The sequence below is a fragment of the Manacus candei genome, unplaced genomic scaffold (genome assembly GCF_025592945.1).
Source record: "Manacus candei isolate 608988 ecotype Guabito, Panama unplaced genomic scaffold, ASM2559294v1 h1tg000077l, whole genome shotgun sequence".
NCBI classification, from domain to species: domain Eukaryota; kingdom Metazoa; phylum Chordata; class Aves; order Passeriformes; family Pipridae; genus Manacus; species Manacus candei.
The window spans coordinates 2,236,708-2,252,564 of record NW_026138125.1 but is presented as its reverse complement, the minus strand read 5'-3'; the positions used below and the strand labels follow the sequence as shown (position 1 = coordinate 2,252,564).

Sequence of the window (15,857 nt, the reverse complement as noted above, 5' to 3'; positions counted from 1 at the left end):
AACAGTTGACAACCCCCTCCCTTCCTTTAAGGCAGAAAAGCCAATTTTAATTTAAACTACAAACTGTTGACCAGGCCTCAGCTTGGCTTTGCAATTCACTGTATGCCTGAGGGATAAATTATTTAGCATTAGCACATGGTATGTCATGTCTTGTTACTTAAGTGGGGTATGGCCTCCCTCCAGCTGCACCCCCGGGGCCGCGGGATTGGCTGCGGGTGATGTCATTTCCATGTGGTAATCCCGGGCCAGGGCCCGGGGGACAGCGCTGATCACACCCCCCTCCGGCCCCTCCGCCCCCGGCTCTGCTCCTGCTCATCGCCCCCAGGTTCGCTGCAGGTACTGCCCCCATCGCACGGCCTTCCACAGCAGCGCAGTGACACAGAAGGGGCGGCAGATGAGCTGCGTCGTCTGCACGTGGCAGTCCGTGCCCTTCACAGAAGGCTTGGTATTGATTTACCGACCTGGAGGTGGAAAAGAAATTTTTGCTGCAGGCCCAAATTAAATGGAGGATTTTGAGGGGTTACTGTCAGTAATTATTCTTAAAATTAGTTAATTTTTCTATTTTCAGTGCATTACAGGTTTTTGCTCATAAAACCCCTGTTTCTGCACTGCAAAACAAAGGGATTCTGGAAAAAACGACCCGAGAGCACAAACTCTGGAAAATGCTTCTCCTGAAAGTTGGGCAATGGAATAATTAGGCACAGTCCCCTTCAGATTTTGTTTTCAGCTAACACCCTCATTACATAAAAAGGGCTTTTCCTTCAGAACCACCTTGAGCTTATTCGCCCTGGAGGACACACTCCGTGCTATTCACCACTGGAAGGCTCCAGCACAAAAACACGGGTTACAGGGCTTGTTTCTCCTGAGTTTCACAGCAAGATCAGTAAAGTGCCAGGAATTGCAGAGCACTGTGTCACTGTGTCAGTGCAGATGGTACAATCTGCTCCGTGGTGAGGCACAAGATTTGCATCTGTCTGTTAGTTCAGGTTCAGCAGCAGCTCTAAGTGACAGGTAAGAAAAAGCATAACTGACACTGTGAGAAATCCACGTGTGGTTACTGTTACATTAGCATTTATGTTCACTACACAACACCCTGCCATCAGAACTTGCTTTCTTGTGGTGAGGAATGAAAACTGACTGTGATTTGCCTTCTCTGCCCCTGAATCCTAACTCTTTGCAAGAAGACAAGAAAGGATTTTGTGAAAGCTGCGTGGTCTCGGGGTGAAGTGACAATTCCCTGAGACAGGGCCAGAAGGGGAACTTTGCAAGGGGATTCCCACGAGAAGAGGTGTTGAACCAGCGCAGTGCAAAGTGCTGCAAAACAAACAACGGCAGGACAGGAAACGAAGAGCTCTAATCGATACCGCAAGAGGCATTAGTTAGTCAAATGTGAAAATTCAAAACTGCAGTTTAAATCAGGACAGCCAACTCTTTCTCGCCCTGCACCAAATAAACAATCTATGAGTCTACAGGACTCGACAGCTGCTTGCAGCTTTGATTTGTGTCATTTCAGAGCTGGCACCTGCAGCCAGCCCTGGCCTCAGAACTGCAGTGTTGCTTCAGGCACCCAGCTGGAGGGAAACACCTGCATTTGCACTATTGCTCATCCTCCCCAAACTACCACTTGTAGCTAACTAATAAACAGCTAACTAATTATAAACAGCACGATTGGGCAAGGGGTCAGGACACTGTACTGCTGCTGGGGTGAGCATGGGGAAGCCACGCTTGCTGGGGAGATACATCAGAAGTGCACTTTGGTTTGGTTCCACACACATTAGCTGGCCACCTCACAGTCCAGCATGCTTATTTACACGCATATAAATATCTCCAGGGCAGGTGCCAAGAAGATGGTGCCAGACTCTTCAGTGGTGCCCACTGACAGGATGAGGAGTAATGGCCATTGTGATAGCCAATAAAGACCAAAGGAGAGATAATTTGCTTATCAAATTATATTTGCAACACTGTAATTACAAATTGCGATAAACAAAGTCCCAAGTTTCTATAAGTTTCAAGTAATAATTTCATTTAGTGTTTGTCTTGACTACCTCATGCATATTGATTGTATCATATACCTGTATATTCTGTGAGTTTTTGGCTAAATGTTTAATGTGAAAGTTTTCTCACAGCTGAAGCTGAGAGTTATCTCTACAACTAGTCATAGTTCATGTATTCTTAGACGAACTTAGGCGCCTAAAGATTTAAAGTTCTATTATATTTACAGCTAAGGTTAAAAGAGCTATCTCTGCAGCCAGTCCTAATTCATGTACTCTTGGACGAGTAGGCGCCTAAAGACTTAAAGTTGTACTATATTTCATCCTTAGGATAGTGAGAAGGTTTTAGGCCTTTTGACCTTGGGAGGGTCTGTTTTGTTTCCTTGTGGGGGTGTAGTTAAGTTTTAGAATCTATTTAGTCTGTTTTTAATGTAGTCACCCATTTGCTTCACGAATCACAATTATTTATATATCACACAAACCATAATGTTATGTTACCATAATTAGTGATATTTTGTTATGTTATGTAATAAGAAAAAGAACTGAAAAAGAGAACAGAACTCTCTTCCAGTGGCAAGATAGCACATGCGCAGAAAAAGCTGACTACATCCAAAGGATGGAGTGAACAGAGCCGAGCTTGTCTCCTAGCAACAAGATACGCATGCGTAAAGCCTCTTGGCAACAAGAACAGAGCCTGCGCAGATAAACCTGATGAACAAAGGAGGGGATTTTAAAAGAGATAAGCAGCTCCAAACCTATAAAAGGCAGATTGGAAATTATTGAAGTGTGCCTTGGATGAGCAAGGAAAGCTCACTAAGTCACCCAGCGCTGTAATTTGCTTATTTGATTTTTATATAAATCTATAATAAAACTTTTTACTACGATATTTGAGCCTAGTGCCGATTTTACTTATAACAGCCATAACTTAAAACTCCAGAAGTGTCACCCCAACATGAAGAACTTTGAGGGCGGCAGAGCACTGGAGCGGGCTGCCCAGGGAGGGTGTGGAGTGTCCCTCTCTGGATACATTCCAAAGCCAGCTGTGTCACCTGCTCCAGGTGACCCTGCCTTGGAAGGGGGGGGTTGGACTGGACCCCCTTCCCATCCTGAGGATTATGTGATTCTGTGATGTTACATCAGGCCACACCGTGCCTGACTGCGAAGGAGGAAAAGCGAACACCAAACCCTCCCGCTGCGCTGCCTCAGCGCATCCCAGCCCCGCACACCTCCGCAGCGCCGGCATCGGCGCGGGGCTGGAGGCGCTGAGCCTCGTCGGGACGGCAGCGGCTCCATGAAAACGACCCTTTTGAACGAAAAGGAGAGCGGGAGGCGGCCAACAGCGATGCGGGCGGGGCAGGACCACGACACCTCCCTGAGGGGAGCCCTGAGGGACCGCGGACAGCGCGCGCACAGCGCTGAGCGGAGCACGCGCCGGCGGCGGCTCTCGCGATACTGCGGCCGGAGCCGGGCGGGGCGGGGCAGCTGTTCTCGCGAGAGCCGGGCGCGCGGAAGCGGCGTGGCCGTGAGGGGCCCGGGACCGTGAAGCGCCGTGAGGGTCCGCCCGGGGCCGCCCCGGCCGCCGCAGAGATGCCGAGCGCCGCCAGCCGCGGGCAGGGCCACGACCGCCGCCCGGAGAACGACGACTCGTCGGCGGCTGATGTGGGTCTCCGCAGGGAACGGGGCGGGCGCGATGTGGAGGCTCCCCAGGGTGGGGTTTGGCCGGGCCCGGGGACACGTCTGCCTTTGGCTTTACCCTGCCTATCCCCCCCCTCCCACCTTCACCGGGCCCGGTCTGTGATTCCCTGAAGAGCTCAGCCCCTCCAGAAGCACCTGGGCTGCCTCTCCACGGCGGGGGCTCCTGCAGGTGCTTCTGTCCCACGCGTGAGGATCACACAGCAGTAATGAAAGATTGTAGGCCGGTGTTTCTTCAAGAGAAAAAAAAGTACTAATAATGAACATCAGTTCGTTTTGTAATGAAATCTGTTTTACTTGTTGTTGGAAGGTCAAAATGCATCAGCAGTAAGGAATTGTGAATGTTGGCGGCTTCCATAAAATCGTGAATGTGCCACAATTTATCAAAAGCAGAGGAGCAAAGTCTGTCCAGATAAAGCATTTAGAACGAACTTTAGTTCGTATATTGAATAGAACGAAATAAATAATTCAAGGGTTTTTATTCTAAATGAGGTGTTTGGTTATGAAACCAGAATTGTGATATTTTTGGAGAAAAGGCTGTGTTCCCCTGTGTCTCACCTGTTTTGTTAACAGTCAGGCTTCACTGGGCTGTGACCATGGCATGTGATCTGGATTTCTCTGTGTGCCTGAATGTGGGAAAGAGATATTTAATGTATCTACTTCTGTAGGACTCAGTATTTTCAGGAGTAGGTTCTTTGTAGAGAAAGTCACACAAATTTCTGTGTAAGAGGTGATGATCCTCGTGCACGTTTGAACTTGTGGGAGTTATTATTTTCTTACCTGGCACAATTGTCTTTTCTCCCTTGTGTGTCTCATACAAGTCTAAACCACAATTTCTTTAATATTACAGCTAATTGTTTTGTATCCCCTCAGTTAACTCTGCAGTGATTTTGTTCATCTTTCTATGTATGCTTCTTTGATGTGTGTTTCTTACCTCCATTTTAGGATTATGCTAAGGAAAGATATGGAGTATCACCAATGATACAATCCCAAGAGAAACCAGGTCAGTTGAAAACCGAAACAAGTACTTGCAAAAGAGAGGGATGATGGGGAAAGAAGGAAAAAAGAAGTTATGTACTTGATACCTTCAGTACTTTGTTGAGAAATCATTTACCAAACTTTTTCATTCATATCCCACTGGCATTCTTTCACTTTCTTTGAATACATTTGACACTTGTGAGACACTTGAATTTGGAGTGCTGTGTCCAGTTTGGGGCTCTCCAGTGCAAGGAAAACTCATATTTTGGAGCCACTCCAGTGGAGAGCCACCAAATTGTCCAGGGGGCTGGAGCACAGGGTCTCAGAGGAGAGGCTGAGGGAGCTGGCCTTCTTCAGCCTGGAGAAGAGGGAGCTGTGGGGAAGTTTTATTACTGTTTATATCTGCTTAATGGAAGGGTGTAGGAAAGATAAAACCAGGATTTGAAAGTGTGTGATAATTGGACAGGAGGTCATGGACACAAGTTAGAACATGGGAAACAGAAATGAGAGGGAAGAAAAAAATAAAACCAAGAGTGTGATTGGAAATGGGAGCTGGGTCCGGAGAGACTGTGGAGTCTCAATCTTTGCCCTTGCCTGGGCCACACCTTACACAGCTCAGTAGTTTTGTCTCTGTCCAACACTGTAGGGTTGACTTCTTTTGTTATTATTAAATTATTATGATTTATAATGTACTGAGTCCTGAGCTGTCAGGGTTTCTCTGTGTTTGGAGTAAGTGCATGCTGCTGTGGTTGTTGCAGCAGCGCTCCCTGAGTAGGATCTCAGTCTGCTTATGCAGCCTGCATTGCTCCTGCATAGGAGCACCAAACCATTAATATTTATGGGGTTTATATTATTCACACCACCCTGAATTCAGGAAATCCTCTTTTTCTACTGATGGGGAGTTGAGATTCAGAGAAACTTATCAGCTAGAGAACAATCTCCCGGGACAACATCCCAGGAAATACTAATCTTTGTATTATTCAGAGCATGAAACAGGAACATGAGAAGGAATAGACTGACTTTTTGTAACTTCTTCATAGTGAAATGTAAAGAAGCAACATCATCTGTGATGAGTTGATTTTTTTCCTCCTCTGAATGGTTGTTTCAGTTGAAAAAGGCTGAGTGCTGTATTTAGTTATGTTATATTGTCCCTGTGACTCTTGATACTCTTTTAAAAAAGTCTCAGTGTGTGGACAACATTGAGTGGGTTTTCCATTGGGCTTAAAATACAACCTACGACACTCCTGCTGTTCTGTTATTTAGGAGGTGGTTGCCCTGAACACCAGAATTAAGTAACCATAAAGAACAAAATGCCTATGATAAAAAAAGTTGGAAATCATCATAGTCCCTTCATTGAGACTATTGCACTTTTATTTAGAGATTCAGTAGTTCCTGCCAGGAGAGCTCTTGCCAAAGGGTTCTTGTTCCTCTGCAGACAAATTAAAACTTTTCAGAGGTTCACAGTGTTGTTTCTCCACCCTGCTCTGCTGAGCTCACATACACCTGTGCCTTTCTTGGCCCACTTCAGTCCTTCTCCTGCTAACATTGCCTGCCCTGGCTCTCTGATGTTCTCATTTCTGTTATGTCAGGTCTTTAAGTCCTGACTTGAGGCTGTGATTTCTAGTAAAACTGCATTTTTTGCCTTTCCTTTTTTCTCCTTTCAGCCCCATTATCTCATCTCCCCTCCCTGGAAGTTGCTTTCATCTTCTACTGCTTTTGACTTCCAGTTTTTTTTTTTAATCAAACTTACCTTCTCCTTTTCAACTTTATGGAATATTGCAAAGATGCTGGCACTCCACAGGGACAGCAGAAGTACTGATCAATCTGTTCAAAATTCCATGATGCAAGAGAAATTAACTTAGTTGACAGGCAGGGAATGGGGTGTGGAGGTGGAAAAGTGATTTTGTCTTGTATATCCCACACAGCTTTTTAGGCTTTTATCCTCTCCTCCCATGTTTAGAAGAGGTCAGAGCTCTCAGAGAAAGATAAGGAGATTTAATATGTTGAAAAGAAGAGATTGTGCTGTATATTAAGGAAACAAAAAATACAGCTTCCCCGTAAAACATGACTCAAAATGGCAATGAAGGTGAGACAGCCTGAATACTGAATTGAATTTTTAATAATTCATAGCATATAACAATTTTTGTGTTGACCATGTCTTGTTTATTCTTGGTGAAACATGGACCATTATGTATCCAAATGACTTTTGAAAATATTTATCTGGTGCAGGTGGGTCCTGAAACACTTAGAGGATCCATAAAAAGTGTCATACCTAGAAAGTATTTTAAGTTTGTAACAATACAGTTTTAAGTTGACTGAGGTAATTTTTACTGAATATTGAACTCTTAGAAACACCGAAGGTTATGGGTTGTGATGGTTGCATGTTTCCTGTAGTACTACACTGGTAGAGTTTGAATGTTAGAAGTTGCTGGAAAGTGATAGCATCTTTATTCCCCTTTCTCCTTTTCCAGTGCATGCACACACACACACACACACACACTTTATTCATTTATTTGAGTTGATTTCCCATCACATTTCTGTCTTTGTTTCCATTCTGTCCATGGTTTTAGTGTGTATCTGTGAAGAAAGAGCTGCATTGCCCTGAGCATGAGCTAATAAACATCTTCAGCCCCCTAAAATCCCTAGTGCAGAATAATGGGCTTGCAGGGCAAGCTGTGACTGGCATTCAGAGACAGAAGGAGGGAGTCCAGAAGAACAGATGGTAGGCTGGGGTGGGCAAACTTTGGAAAAGTTCTGGCGGGAAAAGTCTCCAGCGAAAGTGTCTGAGTAAATTTAGTGTTATCTTGAAATCAGGAGAAGTCTGTGAGGAAAAGTATGTCATAGAATATCTCAGGTTGGAAGAGACCCATAAGGATCAATATCTCCACTGAAGAATTTTTTTGACTCATAAGCAGTGTTTTTAACTGCAAGTGAGCAAGTGTAGCTGTTAGAACCGTTGAGGTTCGATGCAGTGCTATCTATATCCTCTGTTTGATTTCTAGATACTATAAAAAGTGTTTGAGGCCATGCAAAAATGCATTTGGCCAGAAAAATACAATTAGACAAGTACATTTCAAGAAACAGTGGCATGCAGCCAGCATATTGGCAGTTCATAATGGTTGTGTACAATTTTTAAAGTCCTGATTTATTTAAAAATATTTTCCTCGATAATTTTTATTTTTTCATTTTTTGCCCAAAATCTGACCTTCCTAAACCGTGCATTTCTGTTATTTAGCTTTCATGGGTACATTGAATTTGAAGGGTTCTTTCTGATCAACTTTGGCTCTGACAGTGATAGTGATAGCAGTGCTTGATGAGGTGGTCAAACAGATTCTCTCTTAAAATTGTTATCCATTTTACACAGTACTACTCTTGTTGCTCCATAATGCTGTTGTTTTTATCAAAATAATTTTTTTTTTTAATTTATAATGCACACTTATTTGTGGTTTCTTTCTCATATTTATTTTAAATAAATTGCTGTTCATTAATTCAAATTAATTTAAAGTTAATAATTATTTTATGGTGCTATTCACCCTACTTACATAGGGTGGGTACAGAGAACAGCCCTGCCACCTCTGAGCCTTTGCTTTGCTGGTTCAACCTGCCAACCCTCCCGTTGCACAGTGGAGTAGGACAGGCATCCCTTAGGTGGCAGAAATTCAGACTAATAAGTGCAGGTGGTGCAGTGAAGTCCTATCAAAACCAGTGTAGTCATGCTGGGCTCTGCCATCCGTGAACTACAGTGAGTGTTGGTGTTGTTAAAGTGCAGCCTGACCCTGCTGTAGAAGTCAAATTAAATTGAACCAAGTTAAAGCTCCTTGATCCTGTTCAAGTCACTGGGAGAGGAAATGGGATCTTGTGAGTTTTCAGTACATCAGTTATGCTGTAGATACAAAAAAGTAATGGTTTGGATTGATTTTAAATTTTGACAGGGTATTTGAAGTTTAAAGTGAAAAATGTTTTGCTTCAAAACCACCAGAACTTTTAACATCTTTGTTTCTTTCTGTGACTCAGACAGAGTTTTGGTTCGCATTAAAGACTTGACACTGGAGAAGGCTGATCAAGAGGTTTGGGTTCGTGGCAGAATTCACACGAGCAGAGCTAAAGGTGAGATGCCTCCAGGGTTTTTAGTTTTATTTCCTCATATTGTTAGTGTAACCTGAATGTTTATTTTGGTTTCATGGCCTGTGGTCTTGCATTCAAGAAAATTTTGCCACCTGGTTACTCAGTGTCCCCTCAGTGTTCACATTGACTGGGTATTTTCTCTTTTTCCACTTTTCTTTTCCCAAGAGGTAAAAGGAAGTTTTCTTTTCAGCAGTGAGGAAATCAGGTTATTACTATTACATTGTAGTCAATGTGAGTTTTGGTTTTATCATATTGCTAAATAATATGTGGAGAATTGTAAATAGGAATTCAAAAATATTACAGCTGTTCTCCTTTGATGCTAACAGTTGTGAGATAAACCAGTTTTAAGCTTCTACAGTAAAATGTACTTTTATTATAAATGTACCAGTTGTCAGACAGGTCATATTTATTCTGCTGCATATCAATATCTCCACCATACCTTTTCTTTGGCAGGAAACAAAAATCTGTGTTAAAATTTCAGTTTTACTTTCAGTTACTGGTATCTGATTATATCAATTTGAACTTCAAAGAAGAGGCATCATCTTTCTTTACCAAGACAAAGGGAAAATCCTTTCCTAGGTTCTCAGTAGTGTGGGCTGTCATACTTGGCTCTCTGACAGTCATATTTCTTCCCTGGAATCAGAAGTTCTCTCTGGAGACCAGGTTGCCATATGCAAACCTAAATAGGCTTTGGCCTTTGCAGTTGCCATCAGATGCTGACAACTGTTGTACTGGTTTCAGTCATGTTTGGCAGCTCTGTAGTCCTTCCAAGAATTGAAAGAAAAGAGCATAAAGAAATTACCTTCCTGAGCGAAACTTAGCAGTAATCTTAAAATTGGGAATGATGCAAATTAGGGGCAAGGATCCAGTACAGAATATGGTCACAGATTCATTTCTCTTTTAGAGTCATCATTTTCTTAAAAAATGTCCCACTTAATGAGTGTCTGTGCTGCAGTCAGTTAAAATCAGGAACTGCATTGCTGTATGACATTGGTCTGTGGTATCCTGCATGGTAGGTGCATTTACTTCAATCACAGTGACATCTCTGTAACATGGCAGGACTAACTTCCAAGAACCTGGTTGTCATCCTTCACCTTTGACCTCAGGAAAAGCTATTGGTTTTGATGAAATAACACTACTTATTTTCAAAACTCTTTAACACAACCTGAAGAGTGAAAGAAAAAGGATCTGATCGTGGGCATGAGTGTTCTGAATTTATTGATTGTGTCTCTTGTTCCCTCTCGGTCTGACAGCAGAGAACAATTCTGACATTCAGGGAGTGCTGCTAGGGAATGCCATATGCTTGTTTACTTAAGCTTTGGGGGAAAGAATCTTACAAGAAAAGCAAATGTTTAAGGGTAAAAAGTAATATTAGCCTTTCCCACACACATCATGGCACTATTCCTACCATTATGGAAAAGAAAGCCTTGCAGGAAACAGGAAAATGTTACACAAAAATAGCTTTAGTTTTTCTCAGAAACTTGAATTTGACTCCTAAATAACCAATATACATACCCTTTATTTAACCCTGTCTAGTTCTGACCAATAAACCAAAAATGAATGGGAACAACTGCAGATTCCAGCTGTCTCATATAGCAAGTCACTCCTGAAATCTGATGGAAATGAACTGAAGGATGTGTAAAGAATGGGGTGTTGGGAATTTCTGTGGCCTGTACTAAAATTAAAGTGCTTGGGGCCCTGTGGTTCTTATCGTAGATTAAATAAATGTTATTTCTGGCTTTGTTTTAAAGCCACCCTAAGCTACTGGTTACGTTTATCATGGAAAAGCCTTGGGGAAATTGGTCTGGGCTTGGCCAGGCAGCTGGACTTGTGCAGGATGTTAGACCTGAACTCGGTTTTGGTTTATGAATGCAAAGGTTTATTAAACATCTGAAAATAAGAATCCCACCAAGACCAATTTAAATACTGGACCAAATTTTATAATCAACTGTATAAAGTTTTCTCTTTGCTGGCAAATGTCTGAAACCAGCAATATATTAATTTATATGACCAAACAGTTTTTACTCTCTATACACATTCCTTCCTTACATCATTTTCTTTCATAAGGTCTCAGGTGATTTGGTGCTTTTATCCAAGAAAAACAGTGGATTTCTGGTTGGTTTTACGTGCTTACTTTTGATGGAATTCTCCACATGGTGTCTTCTCTTATTTGTTCAGTGACTAAACATTCCTTGCATTATACTGTGTCAGAGCTTTTTAACCAAATTTCTTTTGAAACTTTTTTTTTTAGGGGTTCTTGTGGGACATGGTTTTGGTTTGTTTTATAGAAACTTAGAGTAGCTTACTGTTGAATGTGAGTAATGCTGGTCTTATACTTTCCACTTAAAGACCGTGTAAGTATTTAGAGAGCATCCCATAATCCCAGTTTTTTATCACTCAGATGCTTCCTTTGTCCCAGCTCTTGATCTGGAAAGGTATCTAAGCATGAGCTGGATTTGATTATGGCTTGGTTTTTTGATACTTGGTTTTGAACGCCTTCAGCTCTTTGGGGAGAAGTTCTATTTCCTCCTGCAATCCTTGTAACTGGGATGTTTTAACTGGTGCTGTCAGTGAGGTCTGTTTGATCACTTATCTGCTCTATGATTAGAAATGGTTGAGTTCTGCAAAACACCCTCTTTGCTAATGAAAACCGCTACTGTTGCTCATGACAAACAGATCTGAGTCCTTTTATAATGCAGATATTGATCAGGCTTCCAGTGCTGGGGATTAAGGGCAACTGCCAGAGAGTTTTGGATGAGGCTCTGAGCAAGCTGCTCTAGTTGAAGATGTTCCTGCTCCTTGCAGGGGGGTTGGACTGGATGGCCTTTAAAGGTCCCTTCCACCCAAACTATTCTATGATCCTGTGGTATCAGGTTCCTCCCTTATTTCACTATTTTCTCCTTAAATATTTGCTACTTGAGTGACACTGTAGCTGACTTCAGCTGTGGATTTTTTGTTTGAACACCTCTGGAGTACAGAAATAGTTGTGCTCTGTTTTCTGAAAATTAGTAACTAATTTAGTTGCATTTTTATTTGTCATATGACAAGATTAATTATTTCCAATCATTATAATGTTAATATTTAATAATATTTTGTACTAGCATGTGTCAAGTGTTCTGTGTTTCTCTTCTGCTACTGTTTAAATTCTCTGTAGCTGTGTCAGGAATGGCAGTTGCATAATTACAAATGAAAACGGCAACAGGCTTTTTAGTGTCAGTTTTCCAGTTATGTGGATGTTGATTTATTGTTTTAGACTCTAAGTCAACAATAACTGGGAAGTAGCTGTGTATAACAAAGCTTTTGACTTCTTCCTATTCTCACCATTTCAATGGAAATGTTACAATGTTCTGAGTCAGAGGGATAAAGTTAAAGGGATATTGGTGCATTTATCAGATACTGGTACAACAATGAAATGTTTGTTGTTAATGGCTCTCTCTAGGAAGAAGTATTTAAAATCACCATATTTCCTTTAATCTAAGCTAAGGAGTAAATGACTATTAGAGATGTGAGAAGAAATATGAAATGGTTGTAACTGTCAGCTAAACAGATTAGAAAGAGCTTTGATGACTCGGAAATCCCCATTTTAAAAGTCAACAAAATGCATTATGTTCTTTGTAAATTGTTATTAATTTCTATTAACTTCTTTTTCCCTAAGATGTTCATGATTAAATTGCTCTTACAGGAATTTTTAATTGGGTCTTTTAGGTTCTTGTCATTCAGTAGAATCAATACTCCTTTTGTACCCCTTCATTCTGAATGTGTGGTGTATTGTTGTTGGTTTAGTCCCTGCAGTGCAAAATCAAGCCTGTTTCTCTCAGAGCAGCTTTGTAAAGTCAACTCTACAGCTTCGATTTGAAAAGATGAGGAAAAACTTCTTGAAAAATAAATTAGACTTGAAGTAGTTGTGAGCAAAGAAACAAGGAAAAGTGTGATTTATTTCTTGCAGTTGAACAAAAATAGTTTCTTTGAAAGTTACGATTTGTTGTTTTTCTTTTGTCTAAATATTATTTATCTTGGAAGACTTATTGTTGTTTTCAGAAGATGTCCACTCACGTGTTTATAGATGTAAGGCAGAATTATTTATCTGAGGGTGTGTGTACATGCACAGCTGAGTAGTGTGATGGAGCTTTTTGGGGGTGGGGGGGCCTGGTGACAATGAGCTAACCACAGACACGCACACTCTTTAAAGCTCAGCCTAATCTTTAAGTAGCAAAGCGTTTTTTCTCATTCCCAGAGAGCTGGAGTAAGTTGTCCTTAACACACCTGTGTTGTTCCCCTTTGTGTTCAGGGAAGCAGTGCTTCTTGGTCCTGCGTCAGCAGCAGTTCAATATCCAGGCTCTCGTGGCTGTGGGACAGCATGCGAGCAAGCAGATGGTAAAGTTTGCTGCCAAGTAAGTAAGCAATTATATCCTGTTGTCAGAGTAAACAATGGTGGGAACCAGGACTCCCAGGGGTCGGGACCATTTTCACACATTAACATCAATGCTTCGTTTGTTTTAAAATGTAGTTATTTAAATTGTCAGCTCTCTATTGCCCTGAATACATTACACTGACAAAAGGTAAAGTAGAGAACAGGCTTGAAATTCATTCTGAACTGCTGAAGCAGCATTCTCTCGCCATAGACAACCTACATTTATTTCCAAGCTGGCTAACAAAAAGTCTGGCAAGCTGAGCTTAGTGGGACACTTCATTCTGTGTGTGGTGCTGCTGTGTGTCTGCACATGTTCAGGGTTTTTCTTCTACAAGATGTGCAGTGTAGAAATACATTTTATAGTTAGAACTGGTGTGAAGGAGTCCCGTGTTGCAAGTGGCTTACCGAGTTGAAGAAATTAAAAGTAGCTTCTGTGCATTGCATTGATCTTATTTACACCTTATTTTTGGCACTAGAATGTTTAATGAGGGATTTAAGTTAATTTTTCAAAAGTTGGAGGAGGAGCACTGATAGACTTGCCAATTAAAAGTGTTGCAGCAACTTGAATTCAGTTATTTGGTTCGTTTTGTTCCTGAAGATAAAAGATGATTTTTCTGTTTGCCTAAGGGTGTGCTTTCAGGTTGCCCAGTAATAAACATGCTTGCATGATAGATGTGTTTTATAGCAGAACTTTTAATCATGTGTATCTACTTGTTCACGAATAGAAATGTGGCTCAGTTTGGTGCAATAATGTTTAACATGTGGCACTTGAGTTGCTTCTGTGTAGCTCTTGGCACTACTCTCATGCCTGGGAAGGGAGCCCCCACTAATTAACTGCAAAAGTGCTACAGCCTTCAACCTTCAATATGTCAGGAGAGGAAGGATTTGTTATAGTATGGACTTCCAGAAGCCAAGCTCAGAAGGTTGGGATAATGCTTCTGCTGAGGGGGTTCAAGGCAACGGGAAAACAGACCCAGCAGTGTTTGTTGGTTGGCCGTGCTTAGTGCTGGCAGTGCCAGTGTGAAACATGCTGTTTACAGGTGTTTGTGAGCCAAAGTGAAGTGTCCAGTTTCTTCATGAAATGGTTTATTCTCTCCACCACTTAGGATGCTTGAAAAGAATTAAGTGTATAATTTACTTGTTCCCTAATTCATCTCCCTCTAACCTACCAATAGTCTGCCTGTACTCTCTTGGCAAACTTGTGCTGCAGAGCAGTGGAACAACCCTTAGAGTTGTGATCTCCTATTCTCCAGTTCTCTCCAATATCTGTTTTTCAGTTTTCTTCATGACTCTTTGCTCCACAGCAGAATTTCTTATATTTCATGAGTGGCAGAGCTCAGTGGTTAGGAGCTCATGAGAAGGAAGTTGATCCTTACTCTTTTCTTCCATATGCTGACTGACACTTATAAACCTTCCATGATGTTTTTTGTGATTCACTGCTCTTTTTTCACTTGGTTAGTTTTCTGCCAGGTTAATGATTTACACTGGGTCATGGAGATCCAGAGCTAACAAGGAATGGTAAATGGTGGATTAGGGTATCTGAAAGAGTCATGGGCAAAGCTCCTTTCTCTCATGGCAGCAGAGAGCTGTTGAATCAGACAGAACCTCATCCTTAGTTCTTCCCAACTCCTGTAATCTCTCCACTTTTCCGGACAGGACAGACCTGAATTCCTTTGGGTAGCCAGACTCGTGATGTTTGTAAGCTGTGCTTTGACTTTTCATTCTGCTCCCTTCTGTGACAGCATTTGCTGGTTAAATCCTGGTACTTCAGCCTCTCTTAATTTACAGCATTCATGTTTTGCACGTTATTTGTGGTTCTGAAATGCTTGCATGCTCATCATCATGTTCTTTGAGTGGTGTAACTTTCCCTGTCACAACCCTCTGGGTTCTCTTTGGGGGTTTGGTTTTGTTAACACCATCAGTGCAGCCATCTTCTCATGAATCCCTCCCACCCACAGACCTATTTTATTCATATCCTGCCATGCTCTCACTTTTTCCAGATCTCCCACAACTCTGTCTGATGTTGCCACTGCAACTGCTTCTTATCCCTTCAGAGGCTGCTGCTGTTCCCTGGCTCCTGAGGGCATGTGGGGTCTCTGTGTCACAGCCCCTGAGGCAGAGCCCAGTACGTGCCTGGCCTCAGTCACTTCCCAGCCGGGTTTCACCTGCTCTGGAATGCTGCCATTATTTTTAACAGATGAGGCATGTCTTAGATGTCTAAAAATAGCAGTCCTGTTTCCCTGCCCTTCTCAGTGTCTCTTTTCATCATCTCATTTCCTGCGCATTAAGTGAGCAAATACACGTTTATTGATGAAAACATCACTTAAATACCTTAAATTTCAATACATTTTTCAACTTTTTCACTGGTAGTACATAATTTATATTTTTCATGTGCTACTTTCTCATATTTTGATTGTGTTCACAACTTCCTTTAAAATAATTTGTGAAATTCTGGATCTTGTGTTTTTAATGAGAGTTCATTAAATAATTAAAATTTCTTGTACAAATTTTCATAAATGATAAACAAACCAGTTCCTCTTTTAGATATTGGCACATGGAAACCAAGAACTTTCATAACCTCCTGTGGTCAGCAACATTCATGTACTAATTATCTCCATTATCATAAGAATATAAGTTCTTTTTAGTGAAAGGTACTTAAC

General features: G+C 41.7%; 2 protein-coding genes across 2 annotated transcripts in view; one reads left to right on the top strand and one right to left on the bottom strand.

Annotated features, from left to right (window-relative positions):
• THSD7B (thrombospondin type 1 domain containing 7B) overlaps window positions 1-3,385 on the bottom strand; it is a 512,613-nt gene extending 509,228 nt beyond the window's left edge. The window contains exon 1 of the mRNA XM_051810239.1: window positions 3,218-3,385. The gene's annotated coding sequence lies outside the window, so the exon portion shown is untranslated. The remainder of the gene's footprint in view (window positions 1-3,217) is intronic.
• Window positions 3,386-3,484: 99 nt separating this feature from the next.
• Window positions 3,485-15,857, top strand: part of DARS1 (aspartyl-tRNA synthetase 1) — a 36,240-nt gene continuing 23,867 nt past the window's right edge. Inside the window, exons 1-4 of the mRNA XM_051810287.1 lie at window positions 3,485-3,650; window positions 4,629-4,686; window positions 8,676-8,768; window positions 13,075-13,177. Coding sequence (XP_051666247.1) covers window positions 3,579-3,650; window positions 4,629-4,686; window positions 8,676-8,768; window positions 13,075-13,177 — 326 coding nt within the window. The 5' untranslated portion in view covers window positions 3,485-3,578. The remainder of the gene's footprint in view (window positions 3,651-4,628; window positions 4,687-8,675; window positions 8,769-13,074; window positions 13,178-15,857) is intronic.